The following is an 18,176-nucleotide window of genomic DNA, read 5'->3' as shown; positions in this document are numbered from 1 at the left end:
TTCATGAATCAACTGTAGATGTATGTAGGTAAGACCGTTAAGACAAAGTCATAGACTGATCCACTGACAAAAACGTTGTGACCAGAGGCTGGCAGGAATCTAGTCCATATTTCCCCGAGGAGCAGTGGTTTAGTATTTACTACTTCAGCATTTGCTGTTACTTTATAGAATTTTACTACCATGAATACCAAGAATTGACTGTACTTTCCTCTACGAAAGGTAATACCTTGTTCACACATCACCCCATTCTTTTTCTGCTGTATCAGGTGTTAGGGTTGTTAACAAATAATTAACTCCTGTTTCTTCCAGGCACATGCAAATTACACCCATGCAAGTTAGGCATGACCATGCTTTAACCAATGAAATGCACACAGAAGTCACATGGTATACATCCAGATAAAAGCATTTAAGTTTTTTGTTAACATTTATTCGCTTTTGAGAGACAGAGCATGAGTGGGAAAGGGGCAGAGAGAGAGGGAGACACAGACTCTGGAGCAGGCTCCAGGCTCTGAGCTGTCAGCATAGAGCCCAGCACAGGGCTCGAACTCAGGGACTGAGAGATCATGACCTGAGCTAAAGTCAGATGCTGAAAGTACTGATCTACCCAGGTGCACCATTGAAAGCATTTAATTGCCAGGGTTCAGCTCTAGCCTTTTGTTTTCTCTGCTGTCAGCATTGTGGGGCACATATTAATACAGAGCCTGTTACCTAGGTCTCTGGCTACTTATGTCAGAGGATTAGTGTGAGTGAGAAATTAAACTGCAGTATGTATAAGAGTTTCTTTCATATATAAACTGTATAAAGAACTCCTAACTCAGCAACAAAAACACGATTTAAAAAATAGGCAAGGAACTTGAATATAGAGACTTTTCCAAAGAAGGAAAACAAATGGCCAATAAGCACTTGAAGAGATGCTCAACATCATTAGTCATTACGGAAATGCAAATCAAAACTGTAGTAGGGTACCATTTCATACCTACTAGGATGGCCGTTTTTAGGTTTATTTGTTTATTTTGAGAGGAGGGGGGAAGGCCAGCAAAAGGGGAGAACACCCAAGCAGGCTCCACACTGTCAGTGCAGAACCCAGCTTGGAGCTCAGTCTCATGAACCCATGAGATCTTGACCTGAGCTAAAAGCAAGAGTCAAATACTCAACCAACTGAGCCCCCCAGGTACCGTGAATGGCTATAATTTTGGAAAGTGGAAAATAACAAGTGATGGTGAGGATGTTAAGAAATTGGAGCCCTCATACATGTACATGGCTGGCGGAAATGGAAAGCACTGTGGCAAACAGTTTGACAAATCCTCAAAACAATTAAACATATGATCTAGCAACTTCACTCCTAGGTTTATACCCAAAGACCTGGAAACAGATTCATACAGATACTTTACACTGAAGCATGATTCACAGTAGTCAAGAGGCAAAAACAACCCAAATGTTATCAGTAGATGAACGGATATAATCAAAATGTGGTATATTCATGCAGTGGAATAGTAATTAAGCCAGAAAAAGTAATGATGTTTGATATATATACAATATGAATGAGCCTTGGAAAAATTGTGCTAAGTGCAATAAACCAGAAAGGAAAATAACTGTATGATTGTCCTTAGATGAATTGTCCATACTGGGTGATTTCATAGAGGCAGAAAATAGTTGAGAGGTTACAAGAGGCTGGGAGAAGGGAGAAATATGGAATTTATGCTTAATGTAAGGTAGAGAGTTGCTGTTTAGTATGAGATGAAAACCTTGAGGCAATAGATTATTATGGTGGATGATGTACAACATTGTGATTGTAATTAATGCCACAGAATTAGACACTTTATGGTAACTAAAGTGGCAAATCTTAAATATTCTTTACCACAATAAGAGCATTAAGAAGAAAATTTTTTTTAGGTTTATTGATTTATCCTAAGAGAGAAAGTGCAAGTCAGGGAGGGGCAGAGAGAGAGAGAGGGAGGGAGAAAGAGAGAATCAAAGCAGGCTTTACACGGTCAGTGCAGAGCCCAGTGTGGGTCCTGAACTCAGAAACTGTGAGATTATGACCTGAGCTGAATTCAGACGCTTAACCGACTGAACCACTCAGCCGCCCTAAGAAAAATGTTTTTTAATTACAAAGTGTTATACACAGCCAGTAAGACTTTGTTGTTTGTTATAGTCACATATTCTAGCTCATCCTATCCAAACCTTTTTTTTCCATCTGTTTCTCTAAAATTGCATAGTATAGAACATCAGAGTCTTATGACCATATCTAACCTTGAAATTGCAGGCCAGGGCATTAGCTTCACTGATCTTTTGGCCTCTCAAAACAGGGAAGACTAAATTCTTGCAATTGTACCCATAATACATTTGAAACTTAATGGAGTGGCCAGTGCAACTCAGGCTGAGGGTGGCCATGGTGGTCAGAAATGCTTGTTTCATAACGTATATGGAGCCCCTTAATTTTCATACTGTTTTGTGGGTTTGCAACCATCATTTAATGTGCAGGAATGAAACTGCCTTAAATTAACTGATTCCAAATAAAGATCACCAACCTGCATTTTAAAATGGGTTTCTGGGGCTCCAGGGTGGCTCTGTCGTTTGGGTGTCCGACTGCAGCTCAGGTCATGATCTCGTAGTTGGTGAGTTTGAGCCCCACGTTGGGTTCCGTGCTTACAGCTCAGAGCCTGGAGCCTGCTTTAGATTCTGTGTCTCCCTCTCTTTCTGCCCCTCCCCTCCTCGTGCTCTATTTCTCCCTCTCAAAAATAAACATTTTAAAGAAGGTTTAAAATTGGTTTCCAGTAGCATTCTGTGATCACCAAACTCCTGTCTAAGGAAGAGTTCTTACAAGAATTGTATCATGTGTCCTTAAGCCTCACTTCAGCCAATTAGAAAGTTAGAATTTGTTTCAAGATTTCTCTTGTTGATATTTTCTAAATTTTCTTCACAATGATTTTGCATGGCATTATGAGTCTGTAGTTTCTAATAATCAAGGAAGAATATAGGCTAATTACATTGTAGGTGAAGCGTAGAATCCAAAACAATAACTTAACACACAGGAAAGCTGCCATATAGGAAATTGCTAAGACGTCCACTCAGGGAAGGAGTAACCCAAAATATATTTTACTGGGACATGGTTGCTGCGTGTCCATACAGTTAAATGTCTCCTCCTTTCTTACTAACAAAACCTGATTTTACTCTGGGCAGCAATGTGTTCAACTAAGGGTTACATTTCCTAACTTCTCTTGTAGCTTAGTCTAGCCAAAAGGTTATAAATAAAAGTTGTACAATTACTTCCAGGAAATCTCCTTCAATTTTCTTGATCCATTTGGGAGATAGGTAACCTTCCCCTTGACCTTCCCCATCATCTTGGCTGAAATGTGAATACGATGGCTGGAGCTTCAGCAGCTATTTTGTAACTTGGAGAACAGGTGCCACAAACAGGATGATAGTACAGAAAGATGAAACCTAGATGCTTGATGGTTTTTACAAAATGCCTATTGGTCCTAGGCCACTGTACTTAGGTTGTTATTACTACCAGCCCATTTGTAATGAATGCAGTGTGAATCTAATCTCCAGTGTGGTTATTTTCAGTAATAATAGTGATCTGACAAAGATATATGTATGCCCTTACACTTAATGGTATTTTCCTGTCATCGACTTTAATCCTCACAATTTTGTGAAATGAGTACAATTACGTACTCTAGTCTTGGAACTGAATTACTTACTTAGAGTTAATTACTCTAGTGTTAAGAAATAAAGACACTGAAGCCCAGAGACAGTAGATGACTTGGTCACAGTTGTAGATTCAGCATCTGCTGTAGTCAAGGCTCACACATTGAATATCAAATACAATTTCTCTCTTCTGCGCTGTAGACAAATATTAACATCATTGACATTTGAAGGGCTCTCCCAGAAGTGGAGATTCTTTTTTCATTGTTTGTTTTTTCTTTTTTGTTTTTTTTTTTAGTAAGAACAACTGACCTATGAGAATACCATTGGCCGTTACATTGCTAGCTTATAAAAAGGTTAGAGGTGGGGTTTTGTTGTTGTTTTTCTTTTTTGTGGATACCTACAATATGTTTGATCCATATCCTTTGTAACTTTAGAAGAGAAAACCAGACACCTGCCAATACATAAATGACTTTTATTAAAAACGTTCTTAGTGCCTGAGTGGCTCAGTGGATTAAAAACGTTCTGCATTTCTGTATTATGCACAGCAGTTTAAAAAAGGAAATAAGAAGGGAACAAAATAAAAGATCTATAAAGAGAGGGCATGGTTTTGGGCACGTGCATGGATAGAATATGGAAAGCACCAAGAGAGCGTAAAAGTTTTGAAGGATGCATCAGCTAAGGTCGATGACTTGGCACAATACGCTATTTGCGAGAACCATCAAAGATGCGAGCTAGCTGGGTGTTTCCAGGCCTTCTACTATTTTTACCGTTTTGAAGAGAGTTTGCCCAAGAAACTAACAATGTAAGTTTCTGACAGTTGGTGTGATGGAAGTAACTGACCTCATAAGATCCATTTGGTCAGGTTTCAGGACAATTGTTAAATCCAGCCTTTTTTAAAAATATCTTTTTTACTTGTATTTTTATTTCTTTTTTTTTTAAGTTGACTTATTTATTTTGAGAAAGAGGGAAGAGCAGGGGAAAGGGAGAGGCAGAATCCCAAGCAGGCTCTGTGCTGTCAGTGCCAAGCCTAACGTGGGGCTCGAGGTCACGGTCTGAGAGATCACGACCTAAGCTGAAATCAAGAGTCGACGCTTAACCGACTGAGCCACCTAGGTGCCCCAAATTCAGCCATTTTTAAAACTTAATTGTACACACATATATTAAAAACAAAGGTGACAGATACTAAGAACTTATCACTTCATGATTACTCTCCTGTATTTCACTCTGATCTGTGCTCTTGGGTTTATTCCATCCCTTACATCCATGTGGCAGAAATACCAGAGTGTCTACTGCTCTGCATCCCTTCCCAGCCCCACAGGTAGCTCCTAATCGCCCACAGCAAGATTCTTTCCTCCATGGAAATTGGCAAATGTACACCTTTAGGGATTTGATTTATTGCTCTTTGAAACTTTGTAGAGTTTTTGTCTACCTCCAATGCTCTTGCATTATTTTAACTTTGCTTTATGGTCACTTGCATACTTCTCTTATAACCCTACTTGCATGTGACTTCCTTCATCCAGGGGGAGTTTATTATTTGTATACGTGTCCTTTCCCTGAAAGCTCTGAACAGTTCCTTGCATATAGTAGATGGTCTTGTCTAGTATGCTGAGGTTGCTATACAGGAATACCACAGACTGGGGGGCTTAAACAGCAGACATTATTCCTGCGTAGTCTTGGCTGCAGGGAATCCAAGATCAAGGTCCTAGCAGGGTTGGTTTCTGGTCAGATATCTCTTTTTGCCTCTGAATGATTGCCTTCTGGGTACGTCTTCCCATGGCCTTTTCTGTGTGTGTGTGTGTGTGTGTGTGTGTGTGTGTGTGTGTGTGTGTGTGTGTGTCTGTCTCCTGGGATCTTTCCTTTTTTTAAAAATATTTTTATTTATTTTTGAGAGAGAAAGAGAGTGCGTGAGAGAGCGAGAGTGTGAGCAGGGGAGGGTCAGAGACACAGAATCTGAAGATAGGCTCCAGGCTCTGAGCTGTCAGCACAGAGCCTGACATGGGGCTCAAACCCAAGAACTGTGAGATCATGACCTGAGCCGAAGCTGGATGCTTAACTGACTGAGCCACTGGGGAGGCGCCTCTCTTCTCCTCTTCTTAGAGGAGTTTGGTTCTTTCTGATTACAGCCCCACCCTTCTGACTTCATTTAAATGGAATCATCTCTTTAAAGTCTCTGTCTCCAAATACAATTACATTGGCGGTTAGGGGTTCACCATATGATGGGGGGTGGCACAATTCAGTCCATAACATAACACAGACATTTATCACTTATGCATTCGATTGCCTCAAGGCTAAGAAATAGAGCCTTCACTGTGTCCTGCTTCTGTACTAGTTGCATTATATCATTTGCGCCTCATTGCATTACGTTCAGGTAAATATTTTCGTCCCCATTTTACAGATGGAGATATTGACATTCTAAGAGATAAAGTAGCTTGCCCAACTGTGTACAGATGGGGAGTGTTCAATCCGGTATTCAGACCCAAACAATGGGACTCCAGGGCCCAAACATTTAACCACTATAGGAAACTACCCTCCTATGTATGGGTATATTTTGTCTAAAGGCAATATTGAAACTGTTACCAAAAAAAAAAAAATGTAAGCAACTGTTGGGGAATTTTTAGCCAGGCCTGTATGCAAATGAAGGGCCTGTATGCAAATGCATAGACTTTCTGCAAAGAATGTTTTGGTCAAATCAGAGAAAGGGAGTCTTTATGTACTTGTAGTTTAAAGGGGAAGTGTTTAGACTCCAAGTTTTTGATTACTGAGACCTCTTCTTTAAGACAGGATAAAATAACTGTCCGGGAATGCTCCAAACTAAATGAAAAGTATTTTCTAACTAAACAGGGAAGTTTAATATTCTAAAGAAAAGATTTTAAGAGCTTAAGGGCTTGGGAAGGAGCGAGTGTGTGCAGCCTATAAGCCAAATAGCTCACGTGATTTGGGATTACAGGAGCTGCTGGAGGAAGTAATGTGATTATTTTCTTTAATTTGAACAAAGTCAATTCAACTTGAAACAAATTCTCTGACTTCAGATGCAAGTGGGTGCTGCTTTGGCCCCTTCCTCTTAAAGAAACAGTCCCTGGGCCATTACTCCATTCTTCCTTCTAGCCTCTCCTCCATCCCCCGACCCCAGGAATCATCAGTGATCAACACTTGCTTGGATGGGGTGAATGGGAAGCTCTGGGAGTTTTACTCTGGCCCCTCCAGGAACCTCCCCTGTCTATTCTCTTGCTCCCTGTCTGTGTCCCAATCCTTCGACAAACTGGAAAGGCAGAAGGATGAGGTTGGAACACAGTGTGCATTCACTCAGCAAAGAGGTGCTGAGCACCTGCTAGGTACAAGACACTGGTCTGGGGGTATATAATGAACCAAACCCCAGACATTCACATTCTAGAGGAAAGAGAGAAAATGAACTAGTTAAGTGTGATCAGCAAATGGTAAGTTCGCTGAAGAAAAGCAGGTGAAGGGGTTATGGGTTTCAGCACTACTGACATTTTGATCCAGATTATTCTTTACTGTGGAAGCTATCATATGCACTGTAGGAGTTTTAGGAGCATCTCTGCCCTCCACCCACTGTATGCCAATAGCATGTCATGTTTGCACACGTACACATGCTCACTCCAGTTGTGACACCCAACAGTGTCTCCAGACATTGCTAAATAACCCCAGGGGGCTCAACATTAGCCCCAATTGAGAAGCATGGGTTTTGAGACTAAGAGGCTGGGGTGCTGATTTATTAGGGTTGTCCTCTCTGATCTAGAAGACCTCTCTGATGAGGTGCCTTTTGAGCAAAGACTGGAGGAAGTGAGGGGGGGGGCATTACGTAAATATCTAGGGGGAAGGATGTTCCTGGCAAAGGGAATGGCTAGTGCAAAAGCCCTGAGGTGAGAGGACTATCAAGGAGGCCATGGAACTGGACCCTAGGAATATAGTGAGCAGGATGATCAGCCAGTGTTAAGGAGGCATGATCATGATCTTTATAATGAAGGCTTTGGCTTTGAATCAGAGAGGAATGGGAAGTCAAGAAGGGTTTTGAGAAGAGTGACATAACCTGATTAATATTCAAATAGGGTTATTCTTGCTGCTGAATAGAGAATCACCGGCAGAGGAACAAAGGTGAAAACCAGGGTCCTGAGGTAGTCATTCCAGCGGCTCTTCGTTGTGGCTATGTGGTCCTATAGCGGTAGCGAAAAGTGACTGGATTCTGGGTATGTTTTGAACCTATATCAGACATGGCTTAATGTTTCATCTCGTTGGGAGAAGAAAAAAGGGGGGAGGGTTAGTCTTTGAAATACTCTTCTTTGAAAATACATCAAATGAGCTTTAATTTCTGATTTTTGATCCTAATCCTCTGGGAGTTGGAGCATGATGGGGGTTCTGTGTACGCATTAGGTATTAGACCGTTATTTCCTACATTACTTCCTGAGCGAACCAATTAAAATTATAATGTGGGTCTCCAAGAGAAAAAGAAGGGAGCCAAACTTGGTACAATTTTACCTCTTAGACGCCACCTAACACCACTTTTCTCCTATTGCTTGGGTAATGAAATTCTGGCAAGTGGGGGGCACAGTGAACAAATGGGCCCTTAAAAGCAGCCCATCGCCACTTGCTTATAGCTGTAATGCTACCCAGTTGTTCTCTAGGTCTCCATTTCAGAACTCGTGCGCACTTGTCGTAAAAACTGCCACGTGCCACAGATTCAAACAGCATCTGTCTTTTCTCCATAGCGCTGCCTTCTGAGACTTCAGGCATTTTCTAGATATTGCCTCCCTGAATTGAGTAGATTAGCGGGGGTTCTAAGCTTCTCAAACTGCAGGAGAGGGAAAATAGGAAATGAAGGTCCAATCTCCTCCTCAATCTCTGGGTTAAGATGGGCTTTTATAAAGCCCTTCAAGTATGTCAGCCCACAGCAGAGATTATGCATCAGGCGTTTTTGCCTTCACCTCGTGGATCCAGGTCTGCCTTCCGCTTAAGCCGGTGTTTCTCCTCATGTGGAGTGGAGTGTTTATTAAGAATTCTGGGCTTTTTTTTTCAGACCCAGAAGAATGAAAATGGGGATAATGTTGAAGGAGAGCATCCAGTGATTCTGCAGTATGTTAACATTGGAGGACCAGGGCTGTATCATTTAGAAATGGCAGTCCCTTCCCAATACCTGAAACTGTAAATAAAGCAATTATTTTTTTAAAAAAAGAAAGAAACTATTTCTTTCTCATTGATAAAAGAAGTTCAGAGGCAGGCAGCCCAGAGCTGTAAGGGCGCTCCATAGTGTGATAAAGAAGTTCACGGTACAAAATGGCTGCTGAAGCTCTCGCCATTGTTTTTATATTCCAGACAGGAAACACTCAGAAGGGGGGATGGGCAAAAAAAGGCCTTTGCCAGCTGGTTGGCCTCCTTTAAAAGGGCTCTCCTAGGAGTCACATGCTACATGTTATTGTCTAAAATTTATTTGCATGGCCACTCATAGCTACTAGGGAGTTGCAAAAATATTATTATCAGTTCAGCATATTGATGTTTTAAGTAATATATCGGGGTTCTGATTAAGGAAGAAAAGGAAAATGGATGTGGGTAGACAGCCATCTCTGCCATCACTCCCTTAGACCATCATTCCATGGAGTTCTGGAAAGATAGTGTAATTTGGGGTACATCATTTTTTAACTATGGCCTGTTGATTTTGGACCATATGTTGGTTGTGTTATGGAGCACACCAAAGGAAAATGTGTTCATCATACATGTGGTCAGTCATACATACTGGGAATCTACTCTATCTGGTTTTTTCCATTCCTTCCCATCCATCTGCCAGGCTCTTTTTTTCCTTGATATAGAAGTCCAAGAATCCATAAGACACAAAGGGAGAGGATGAGGAAGCCAAGTCCAAAAATGGACTTTCCACTTTTTAGCTCCATGTAATGTGATGCTCAATCTAAGGAATACAATGTACCAGCCTCCAGGGTGTGGCGAGGGTCCGTGAGATAACGGTATATAAAAACACTTCGCCCATCAGAGCCACTAAATAAGTAAATAAATATATTCACTGATCCCTTCCTTCATCAGGGTGGTAAAGGACAGTTGAATCTAAGATCAACCAAGAATATCTGACTTCTTTGTTGGGCTCCCACTCTTAAGAAAACATGGATACTTTGGATATGGGAAATGTCCTGCCCTAAAACATGAGCACTTTGCCCTAAGAATTTCTCATCCTCGCTAGAGCTGATGGTATCCCCCTTCTGAAGCATATATGTAGCAAGAGACGCTTGCAAAATTAAGTCCTACCAAACAAGTTCCTTCCCTCTTCTGAGCCTCCGGATCTCTTGGAGGGCAGAGGAATATCGTCATTTACCCGGCAGCCTCATGAGGTTGGCTGTTCAGGGAAGACAGTTGCCTGACTCCACAACTCTCAAGATGTGCTCCCTGGCCCACCAGCAGGGGCATCCCATGAGAAGGGAGTTATAGAAATCAAAACCATCAGGACCCACCCCAGTCCTGCCGAGTCGGAAATGTGTGTTTTACTAAGCCTTGCGGGTGCTTCTGATGCCAGCTACCATTTGAGACCCACCGCTCTACCTTAAGCACTTTGCACGCTTTGTCTTTGTTTAATTAGCACACTTTTCTCTCCCTTCCGTCTCTGGCCAGGCAGAAATGCTGTGAAATGTGCAGTTGCTTCTAACAAACCCAGTCTTTCAAACTGGGCGAGGCCTTGCTTTGTAGATTTTATTTGCACACTGACTAAAGCTCTTACAATCCATCTTGACAGAGACTGAAATCATTGCCAAACCTCACTGTTGGGAGTGACACCTCAAATAAAGGCCTTCAGCGATTTCATTTTCATGAGCCGGTTGATTGTGTTCAAAGTGCTTTTATTTGGGGGAAGCGTACCTCTTACACCTCAACCCAGGGAAGAAGCACAGGCCGCCTCTTCCTGAGCCATGAGTAAATGAAACAAAGTTTCTAGCACATCCCATAGTCCTGCTTTCAGAGAGTGATGCTCCATTTCCCAAGAGGAAAAAGTGGTCACCATACCAGGTAATTAATAACTTGGTAATGGTCCTCATTGACAAAGTTCTATTGGATTTGATTATTTATTCATGAAAATTAATAAGAGAAACATGGTTGGATGAACATGAGCAATCTCCAGTGTTTTTAGAGGTGGTGCCAGATTTGATTTTTGTACTGCCAGAAAGTATACTAAATATTTCCCCCTTACCGTTGGTTTGCTCAGTGTTTGTTTTGGGCTACACAGTAGTTTTACTCTGGAGGATGCCAGAGCTAACTCGAGGCAGCAGTTCTGTGTTCAGCCAGACACAGACTGGGAACTGAAGAGAGGAGTTTCTCCCTCATTCCCATCCCTTTGCTCAAGGAAGATCTTGGAAAATCCAGCTCTTGAACCCCAGAAGTGAAGCGGGAGAAGGACCCCTGGAAGGGGTTGAAGGACCAACTCATTGCCCTTCCTCAGAGCAAGCCTGATCGCCTACCATGTGACATGGGGAGTCTTTGCGGGGTCGTTAATTAGCATTCGCTGCCTTGGTGTGATAATGGTACATGGTGTGAGCTACGTTTTTAAGTCATCCACCAAATTGTTGACTGCCTTCTGAGAAACTATTTTTAGTACATTCTGTATTCAAGGAATTGCTGACTGCTGGTAGAAAGGACACCTTTGCAGCAATGGTGATCAGTGGGCTTGAAATACAAAAGACAGCACAAGATTCTCAGCCAGGGAAGATTGAGCTATGTTCTTAAGGAGTAGTCACTGCCTCTGTTGACCTTGAAATTCTAAGTCTTTAGGATGGACGTCAGCATGTCCAGGTATTTATTTAGCCCACTGTCTCTGGAGTTCTCCTTTCATGGCCGCCTCTGCTTCTGCCCAGCCCTGTTGTGTTGGGACTCCTTTATCTCCAGTCTTACAGCAGGGTGGAACTTCTCCAATCCAGTCTGCAGGTGTGGACCTGGCACAAGACGGGGTAAGCAGGGTCCTTCTCCTGCGATTTCGACATTGAGAAAGTGAGTCAGTCTAGGATGGACTCGAAGTCAGGTTGTGTAAATTCAGGTGCCATGGGAAACCTTAACATTGGAGAAGCCAGGGGACCGATCTGCAGGGGAAGGAGACTAGAGCAAAGATCAGAGGACACTGGGCATAGAGAGATGAGAATCCCTCACCAGGCACTTTCCCAGGTGCAGGTTCTAGTTTCTCATGAGGCCCTGCTGCACCGCTGGGCTTCTTGAGAGAACACCACATCATTACAATAGTTTGCATTTTTTTTCCTTCTGAAATCAAACCAGCTTAAATAGCGTTTTTCCCCTTGTAGCCTTCTTCCTTAGACTGAGATAGTTGGATGCCTCGGGGTGTGGTCTCACTCTGCAAGCTGAGAGTGTGGCCGTACCTCTGAAAATGGAAAAGAGAGGCCAGGAAAATCTGGAGTATTCCCTTTGGAGCATGAGGGCTGGATAACAGACTCATCACTATGTATTCATGTTATTTATTGTTTTGAGAGCCAAGTACCCAGCCTTCACTCTCATTGAATTACCATGGTCCTATGATAAAGATTCTGAGCGGTTGTGGAGCTCACTCAGGAGCACAGAGATGAGAAGTGACAGAGCCATGCATGGGGGTTCAGATCTGCCTGGCCCAGTGGCGGAAGAGGCAGGGAAGGGGCACCTGGATGGCTTGGTTTGTTGGGTGTCCGACTTTGACTCAGGTCATGATCTTATGGTTCATGAGTTTGAGCCCCACGTTGGGCTCTCTGCTGGCAGCTTGGAGCCCATAGCCTGCTTTGGATTCTGTGTCTCCATCTCTCTCTCTGCTCCTCCCCTACTCGTTCTCATTTTCTCTCTCTCTCTCTATCTCTCTCTCTCTCTCTCTCCCTCCCCCCCTCCCTCCCTCAAAAATAAATAAACATTAAAAATTTGGAGGGGGGGAGAAGAGGCAGGGAAAATTCCAACTGGGGTCAGCCTTGGACAGGATCCGTGAAGGCTCAGCTCAAGGTGTCCCAGTCACAGGGGCTCTCAGGGATGCCTGGGCTCCGGGTAGTGAAGAGTGGCATGTGAGTAGTGAGGGGCAATTCAGGAAAGGCTCCATCAAACTCAAAGTGGATTGCTATCAAGCATCTGCCATGACTCCTTTCTTATTACCATCTGTCCCTGAGGTTCTGTCACTAGGGTAGGAGTTGTTAAAATGTCAAAGGGATACTGCAGCACGACTTTGCTGCGAGCAGTCTCTTGACGTGGAAGGTAAGGCCCATTCCCCAAGACACAGGCCTCTCCTTTCTGCCTGCACTTACCTGCTACAGTGTACGGTGCACGAATCCCTCTGAGCACAAAATGGTGTGCCAGGCTCTGATGGGCCCATGGCCAGCATCTAATCCCAAACTAACCTGGGATCCGGGCTTTCGTTTCTTCTCAGAGAGAAGGCTGATAACCTGTGGGCTGCTTGCAAAACCCAGAGTCCTTCCTTCCCTTCCAGAACGTGGCTTCCCGCCAGGTCGCTCTGCACAAGGCATTGCAGGTCCCTGTCTTGAGAAACCACCCAGTCTGTGACACGCAGGCTGAACGACTGCCTTTGGGATTTACTGAGGACTGTGATAGGCACACATGATGGTGAATGGTTACAACCATTTTTTATGAAAATAAAGGTAGCTCTCGCATTTTGTTGAGGCCTTGTCACTGCAAGACCTTATTCGCATCCCTTCCCACACCCCATGCTTTAACAGTTATGATTTACTTTCTGGAGATCAAACTAGACAGAGCTTTTTAACTCTTTGCTCCAGCATTCCCAAAACATATGTTCGTGTCCAGGGCTCCCTAAACTCAAGGGAATTAGACCAAATTTGTGGAATGGAATGAATATGATGAATTTAGAGCCACAAGTCTTCTGTCTTCTCTGTCTTGTTGAATGAATGCCTTGTTTCGCAAGAGCTGGTCGTGATGCTAAGAGGTAGTTGAAAAGAATTTTCCATGATGTCATCTGAGCTTGTGAGTTGTTTCTTTTCTTTTTTTTTTTTTTTTTTTTTTTTTTGGCTTCTCCTAAATAATAGCATACCTTCTGTTTTGGCCAGCTTTTTCTTACCTTAGCTTTGCATACAGCTGGATAGTAGAATGTATGTTTCCCTCCACCCCTCCCCCAGGCAAATTTAGATGCTTTCCCAAGTCTTTGTTAGAGTTGAATGAGCCTCTGAAAGCGAAGAATATGTCCTAAGAGTTTTAAAGAGGAGCATTCTAGGATGTGCAAAAACACTCATGTCAATGGCCATTGTTAATTACACACTCCATATCCCAGATTTCGTGACTCTGTTTTCTGACAAACGGGAGCTGCTGCCTGCTCTTACAAAGACCTCAAAACCTAGAGGGCTTTTCACGTAGGAGGAGGCTGAGGGACCCAGCAGCTTCCCGAGTGCAGAGTCTGGCTCTGGCCCCAGTGTGAGGCAGGCACTGACACATCCCTTTGGCTAGGGAGACACGGAGCATGCCGGAGACTCACAGGGAAAATGGTAAAGCTGCCGTCTCTCGGGGTGGGGGGGGATCCCGATGACAAAGCCCTACCAGCCTATTCGCTGAATTCTCTTCTTCTAGGAAAGTTTGCTGGCTTTGTTTTTCCCCTTGCAAGAGAGGGAGAGCCCCACGAGAGAGGTGATTTGCCCCCCTCTTTCTTCAAGGATGAGTCTGCCCGCTCGCAGCGAGAACGCGTTTGCTGTTGAGTCTCAGAAGGGTGGAAACGACGGGAAGGAAACTGTCCTGCTGCCGGAGTGACCCTCCCAGGGAGCGGGAGCGGGCAGGTGGTTTGAGTAATGGGCATGTAAAGGGATCCCTGTGCTCTCCATCCCTCAGGTTCACCAGTACTATAGCTGCCTCCCAGAGGAGAAGGTTCCTTATGTCAACAGTCCCGGAGAGAAACTTCGAATCAAGCAGCTATTACACCAGCTGCCGCCACATGACAATGAGGTAAGGGGCTCGCGGGGGCCTTAGGAAGACTGTTCGTGGACACTCCTGTGAACTGTCACCTTCTTCATAATCAGAGTGCTGTGATCAGGCCGATCTCCAAAGAAAAACTCTGGTGCATTCGTTTTAGGCTTTAGCTTCCTTAATTAGGGCCAAGAGAAACGGCCCGACACTTTCTGGAGAGAGTTACAGAAAGCAGATCTCATTACAGACTGGATTCGCCTCTCGGCCTGGCACTAACAGCTAGTGTGGGGTAACCAGGGAGCCCTAAAAGTTAAAAGTTCAAGTCCAGGTTTTCTTAGTTGAATGTGCTGGTTGCCGGAGGCCCTTAGCTGATTGCAGTTCCCTGGGTCAGTTCAAGCCCTGCACAAACCCTGGGATTCTCTGGGATTTTCAGCAGCATTTCACGTTAAACGAGTGTGCGAGTTTTCCACGTTATGCTGCCATAGAAATCACATGTCCAGATTTGCAGCTCTTGAACATCTGTGTTTATGTTGTTGAAAGGCTGTCTTCCCAGGTCACCATTTACACACGTGGAAGAATGGCTGGCAGGGCTGTTCTTTTTTTCTGAACCTGGACACCAGGCACTGTAAGCAGACGTTTCTTAGCTCCGAAGTCAGATCGCTTATAAAGGGAATATGTGACTATGCCTTTAAAAGATCATCCTGCTTGGGAGGGTTAGGTTTATAAACTAGAAATTAATTTTTAGTATCTGGTTTTTAAAAATAGTCCTCCTCCAGAACGGACTTGTCCGCCTAACTCTGATTGCATTTGAAACAGTAACATAATATTAAACTGACAGGAGAAATAACCCCTGTAGAGAGCTGGACCCCAGCTCTCCACCGACGGCTCCCACCCACCAGCGGCATCTCCAGGGAAGGGCGTAGGTACTATGTTATTACTTATATTCCCATATTCAGATCAAAAGGGATCATTCAGATGCCTCGAAAATAAACGTGAGTAAGTGAAGCAAAAGCTTAGAAAACTGAAGCAGGTCCCTAGAAAGAGAGCCAGTTTCCTGCTGCTCATTTGGACTTCATAAAACAAATAGAAACAGTGTTTCCTCTTTCAAAGCTGAGAGCAAGCCCTGTAACCTGATGCCCAGGTAACTAATTTGGAAGCGAAAATGCGGGTTTTTACAAGCAGGAAAGGTGTGCCTTTCTTTAAAAGCACATCCATAAAATGTCATTGGTGTCACCATATATTCTGGGCTGTTCAGATCACAGCAGTGTCCTTGGAGACATCCACAGGAGGACTTTTTTTTTTTTAACTCTTTTTTTTACTTGATAGAGCAAGGTTCTCAGTTCTCTGCTGTTAATGATTTATCCCATTTACAGTTAACTGTAGTTTCATGAAAAGAGACCATTCAAATTCCTTCTTCCTGTTGAAGTTTCCTTACACGTGACCTGGGGGGCTGATTTTGCCCATTTGACATGGCCCTTTGGAGGACAAAGAGTGATTCTGAAGTCAATATTTGACTTCAAATATTGAAGGATTCTGCCTTCTGCCCAGATGAAACAATTGAGATGATACAGCAGCGCTGGTTTTCCAATTAGGCTGTCACCATCCTATCTCACAAGTTTCCCTCGAACTATCTTACAACCCACCATCTGAGCGTTTTACCTACCCTTTCCTGATGTTCACATTTCTCAAAAGTCAGACAGGCGGCGGGATTAGATCCATGTGTGCCAAAGTGTGGCAGACACGCGCCGTTAGGTGGTACACAGACATGGTGGTGAATGAAAAGTGAACCACGTAACGGGAGGATCCCTCCCATTTAAAGTGTATAAGTGAATAAGCCCTGGGGAATTTCAGCCTGGGCTGTCCGTCTCCTCACACCGCTCCAGCTCCTGCCACTCTTTACTTGTAAGTGACCTCATTAAGAATCTTCGCTTTAGGGTCTCCCATAAGCAGAAGTAGCTAGAATCCAACAATACACTTTCATTCTTACACTGTTTAGTTTTTAGGGTCGATCACCTTCTGATTTGGGTAGGTGATAATTGACTTTTAATTTATAGTCATCATATACATTATTTTTTAAACATATTCAAGTTAAAAAAGTGAGTCTGTTTTAAAAATAGTATTAAGTAAGTAACAGTTCAGGACCAAGGCAGAATTCCCATTGTGTGTGCGAATATGGGGAGAGCCTGGGGAATGCTGGATTTGAGTGTCTGCACATGTCCCTTCCTTCATTCTCTGAATTTTTGTATTTAACAAGAAGGAAAATATCCTATGCAAGTTGATGGATGAACCACAGCCCAGTGGGTAGCCATTTTCCCTCCTGCACACAGAAAATCACGTAGGGCCTTCCATGAAGCAGCAGCCATACCTCTGGTCCAGCTCCTTAGCCTCAAGCCTTTGGGTCTCCATTTTTGCAAAATAAGATGTGAGAGCAGAACTTGTGAGCTGCTCTGGCTCGCTAGCGTGGAGCCACCCATGGGTGTCGAGGGTCACTCACGTGGGCACATGGAGGTGAATGTATCTGGACCCTACAATCCATTTGAAGAGGCACCTCATTTTTAAAGAAGGAAAACATCCCCGATGTTGACTAGCACCAGAGCTACCCCACGTGATGTGGATCTTAGTGTGGCTGAGAGCAGGGCAGTAAGGATGAGGAACAGTTCCAGAACCTTTAGCCTGCTCATGACGTGGGCTCTGGAATTTGGCACCTGTCATAAGCCATGTTGGCCGTCCACCATCTTAAGTAGAGGCTCCTTTTAAGGGGCCCTGAGCCTGCAGGTGGGACCGTGAAGACCAGAGCTATACCACGGAATGGAAGTGGGGTTAACAGGAAAACTCTGGGGCGTGGACTTCAGAAATCCCACGGATCAAGGGTGACGGCCACCATGCCGCTCTCTGTGTCTGCTCAGGTTCGATATTGCAACTCCCTGGATGAGGAGGAGAAGAGGGAGCTCAAGCTCTTCAGCAACCAGAGGAAACGGGAAAACTTGGGCCGAGGGAACGTCAGGCCCTTCCCAGTCACCATGACGGGAGCTATTTGTGAACAGGTGAGCATGGAATCCAGGGAGGGAGGAGGGACCGCTCGGGCCTCCTTGCATGAGTCCGTCCATCCAGCAGTTCTTTTACTGAGGGCCTACTGTGCGTCGTGTGCAGGTCTAGCTCTTGGGGATACAGCAGCAAACAAAAGACTTGAAAGCTTGGTTTTGCCCTGGTGAGGGGTTTGGTCCTAGGGGAAGAGGTCAAACAGTTAAATAAAGAAGATAGAACAAAATACAGTGGAGAAGGAGGCTCCAAACAATGCGGGGTGAGGAGGGGGTAGCTTTCAGGAAGGTGGCTGCATAAGGTGCCACTTGGAAGGAGGCCTCGGGCAGTGGTTCCCAGGAACTGAGGGAGGGGGTTCTGCATCTCAGTGAGTGGAGGGAATGAGCAACTCAAAGGCTTTGAGGCATTTCTTTCTTTCTTTTTTTTTTTAATGTTTATTTATCTTGAGAGAGGGACAGCATGAGTAGGGGAAGGGCAGAGAGAAAGAGGGAGACAGAGAATCCCAAGGAGGCTCCGAGCCATCAGCACAGAGCCCAGTGCAGGGCTCGAGCCACAAGACCTGAGCCGAAACCAAGAGTCGAGCACTCCACCAGCTGAGC

At 44.2% G+C, this 18,176-nt stretch overlaps 1 protein-coding gene across 2 annotated transcripts in view; it reads left to right on the top strand.

The window, feature by feature from the left end:
• The window catches only part of PRICKLE2 (prickle planar cell polarity protein 2), a 327,787-nt gene that overhangs the window by 257,060 nt on the left and 52,551 nt on the right, over nucleotides 1-18,176 (top strand). For both annotated transcript variants that reach the window (XM_029917658.1, XM_029917659.1), the window contains 2 exons: nucleotides 14,464-14,577; nucleotides 17,445-17,582. In XM_029917658.1, coding sequence (XP_029773518.1) covers nucleotides 14,464-14,577; nucleotides 17,445-17,582 — 252 coding nt within the window. The remainder of the gene's footprint in view (nucleotides 1-14,463; nucleotides 14,578-17,444; nucleotides 17,583-18,176) is intronic.

This window comes from Suricata suricatta, chromosome 12 (genome assembly GCF_006229205.1).
Source record: "Suricata suricatta isolate VVHF042 chromosome 12, meerkat_22Aug2017_6uvM2_HiC, whole genome shotgun sequence".
Lineage (NCBI taxonomy): Eukaryota > Metazoa > Chordata > Mammalia > Carnivora > Herpestidae > Suricata > Suricata suricatta.
This window is presented reverse-complemented; position numbering and strand designations above follow the sequence as displayed.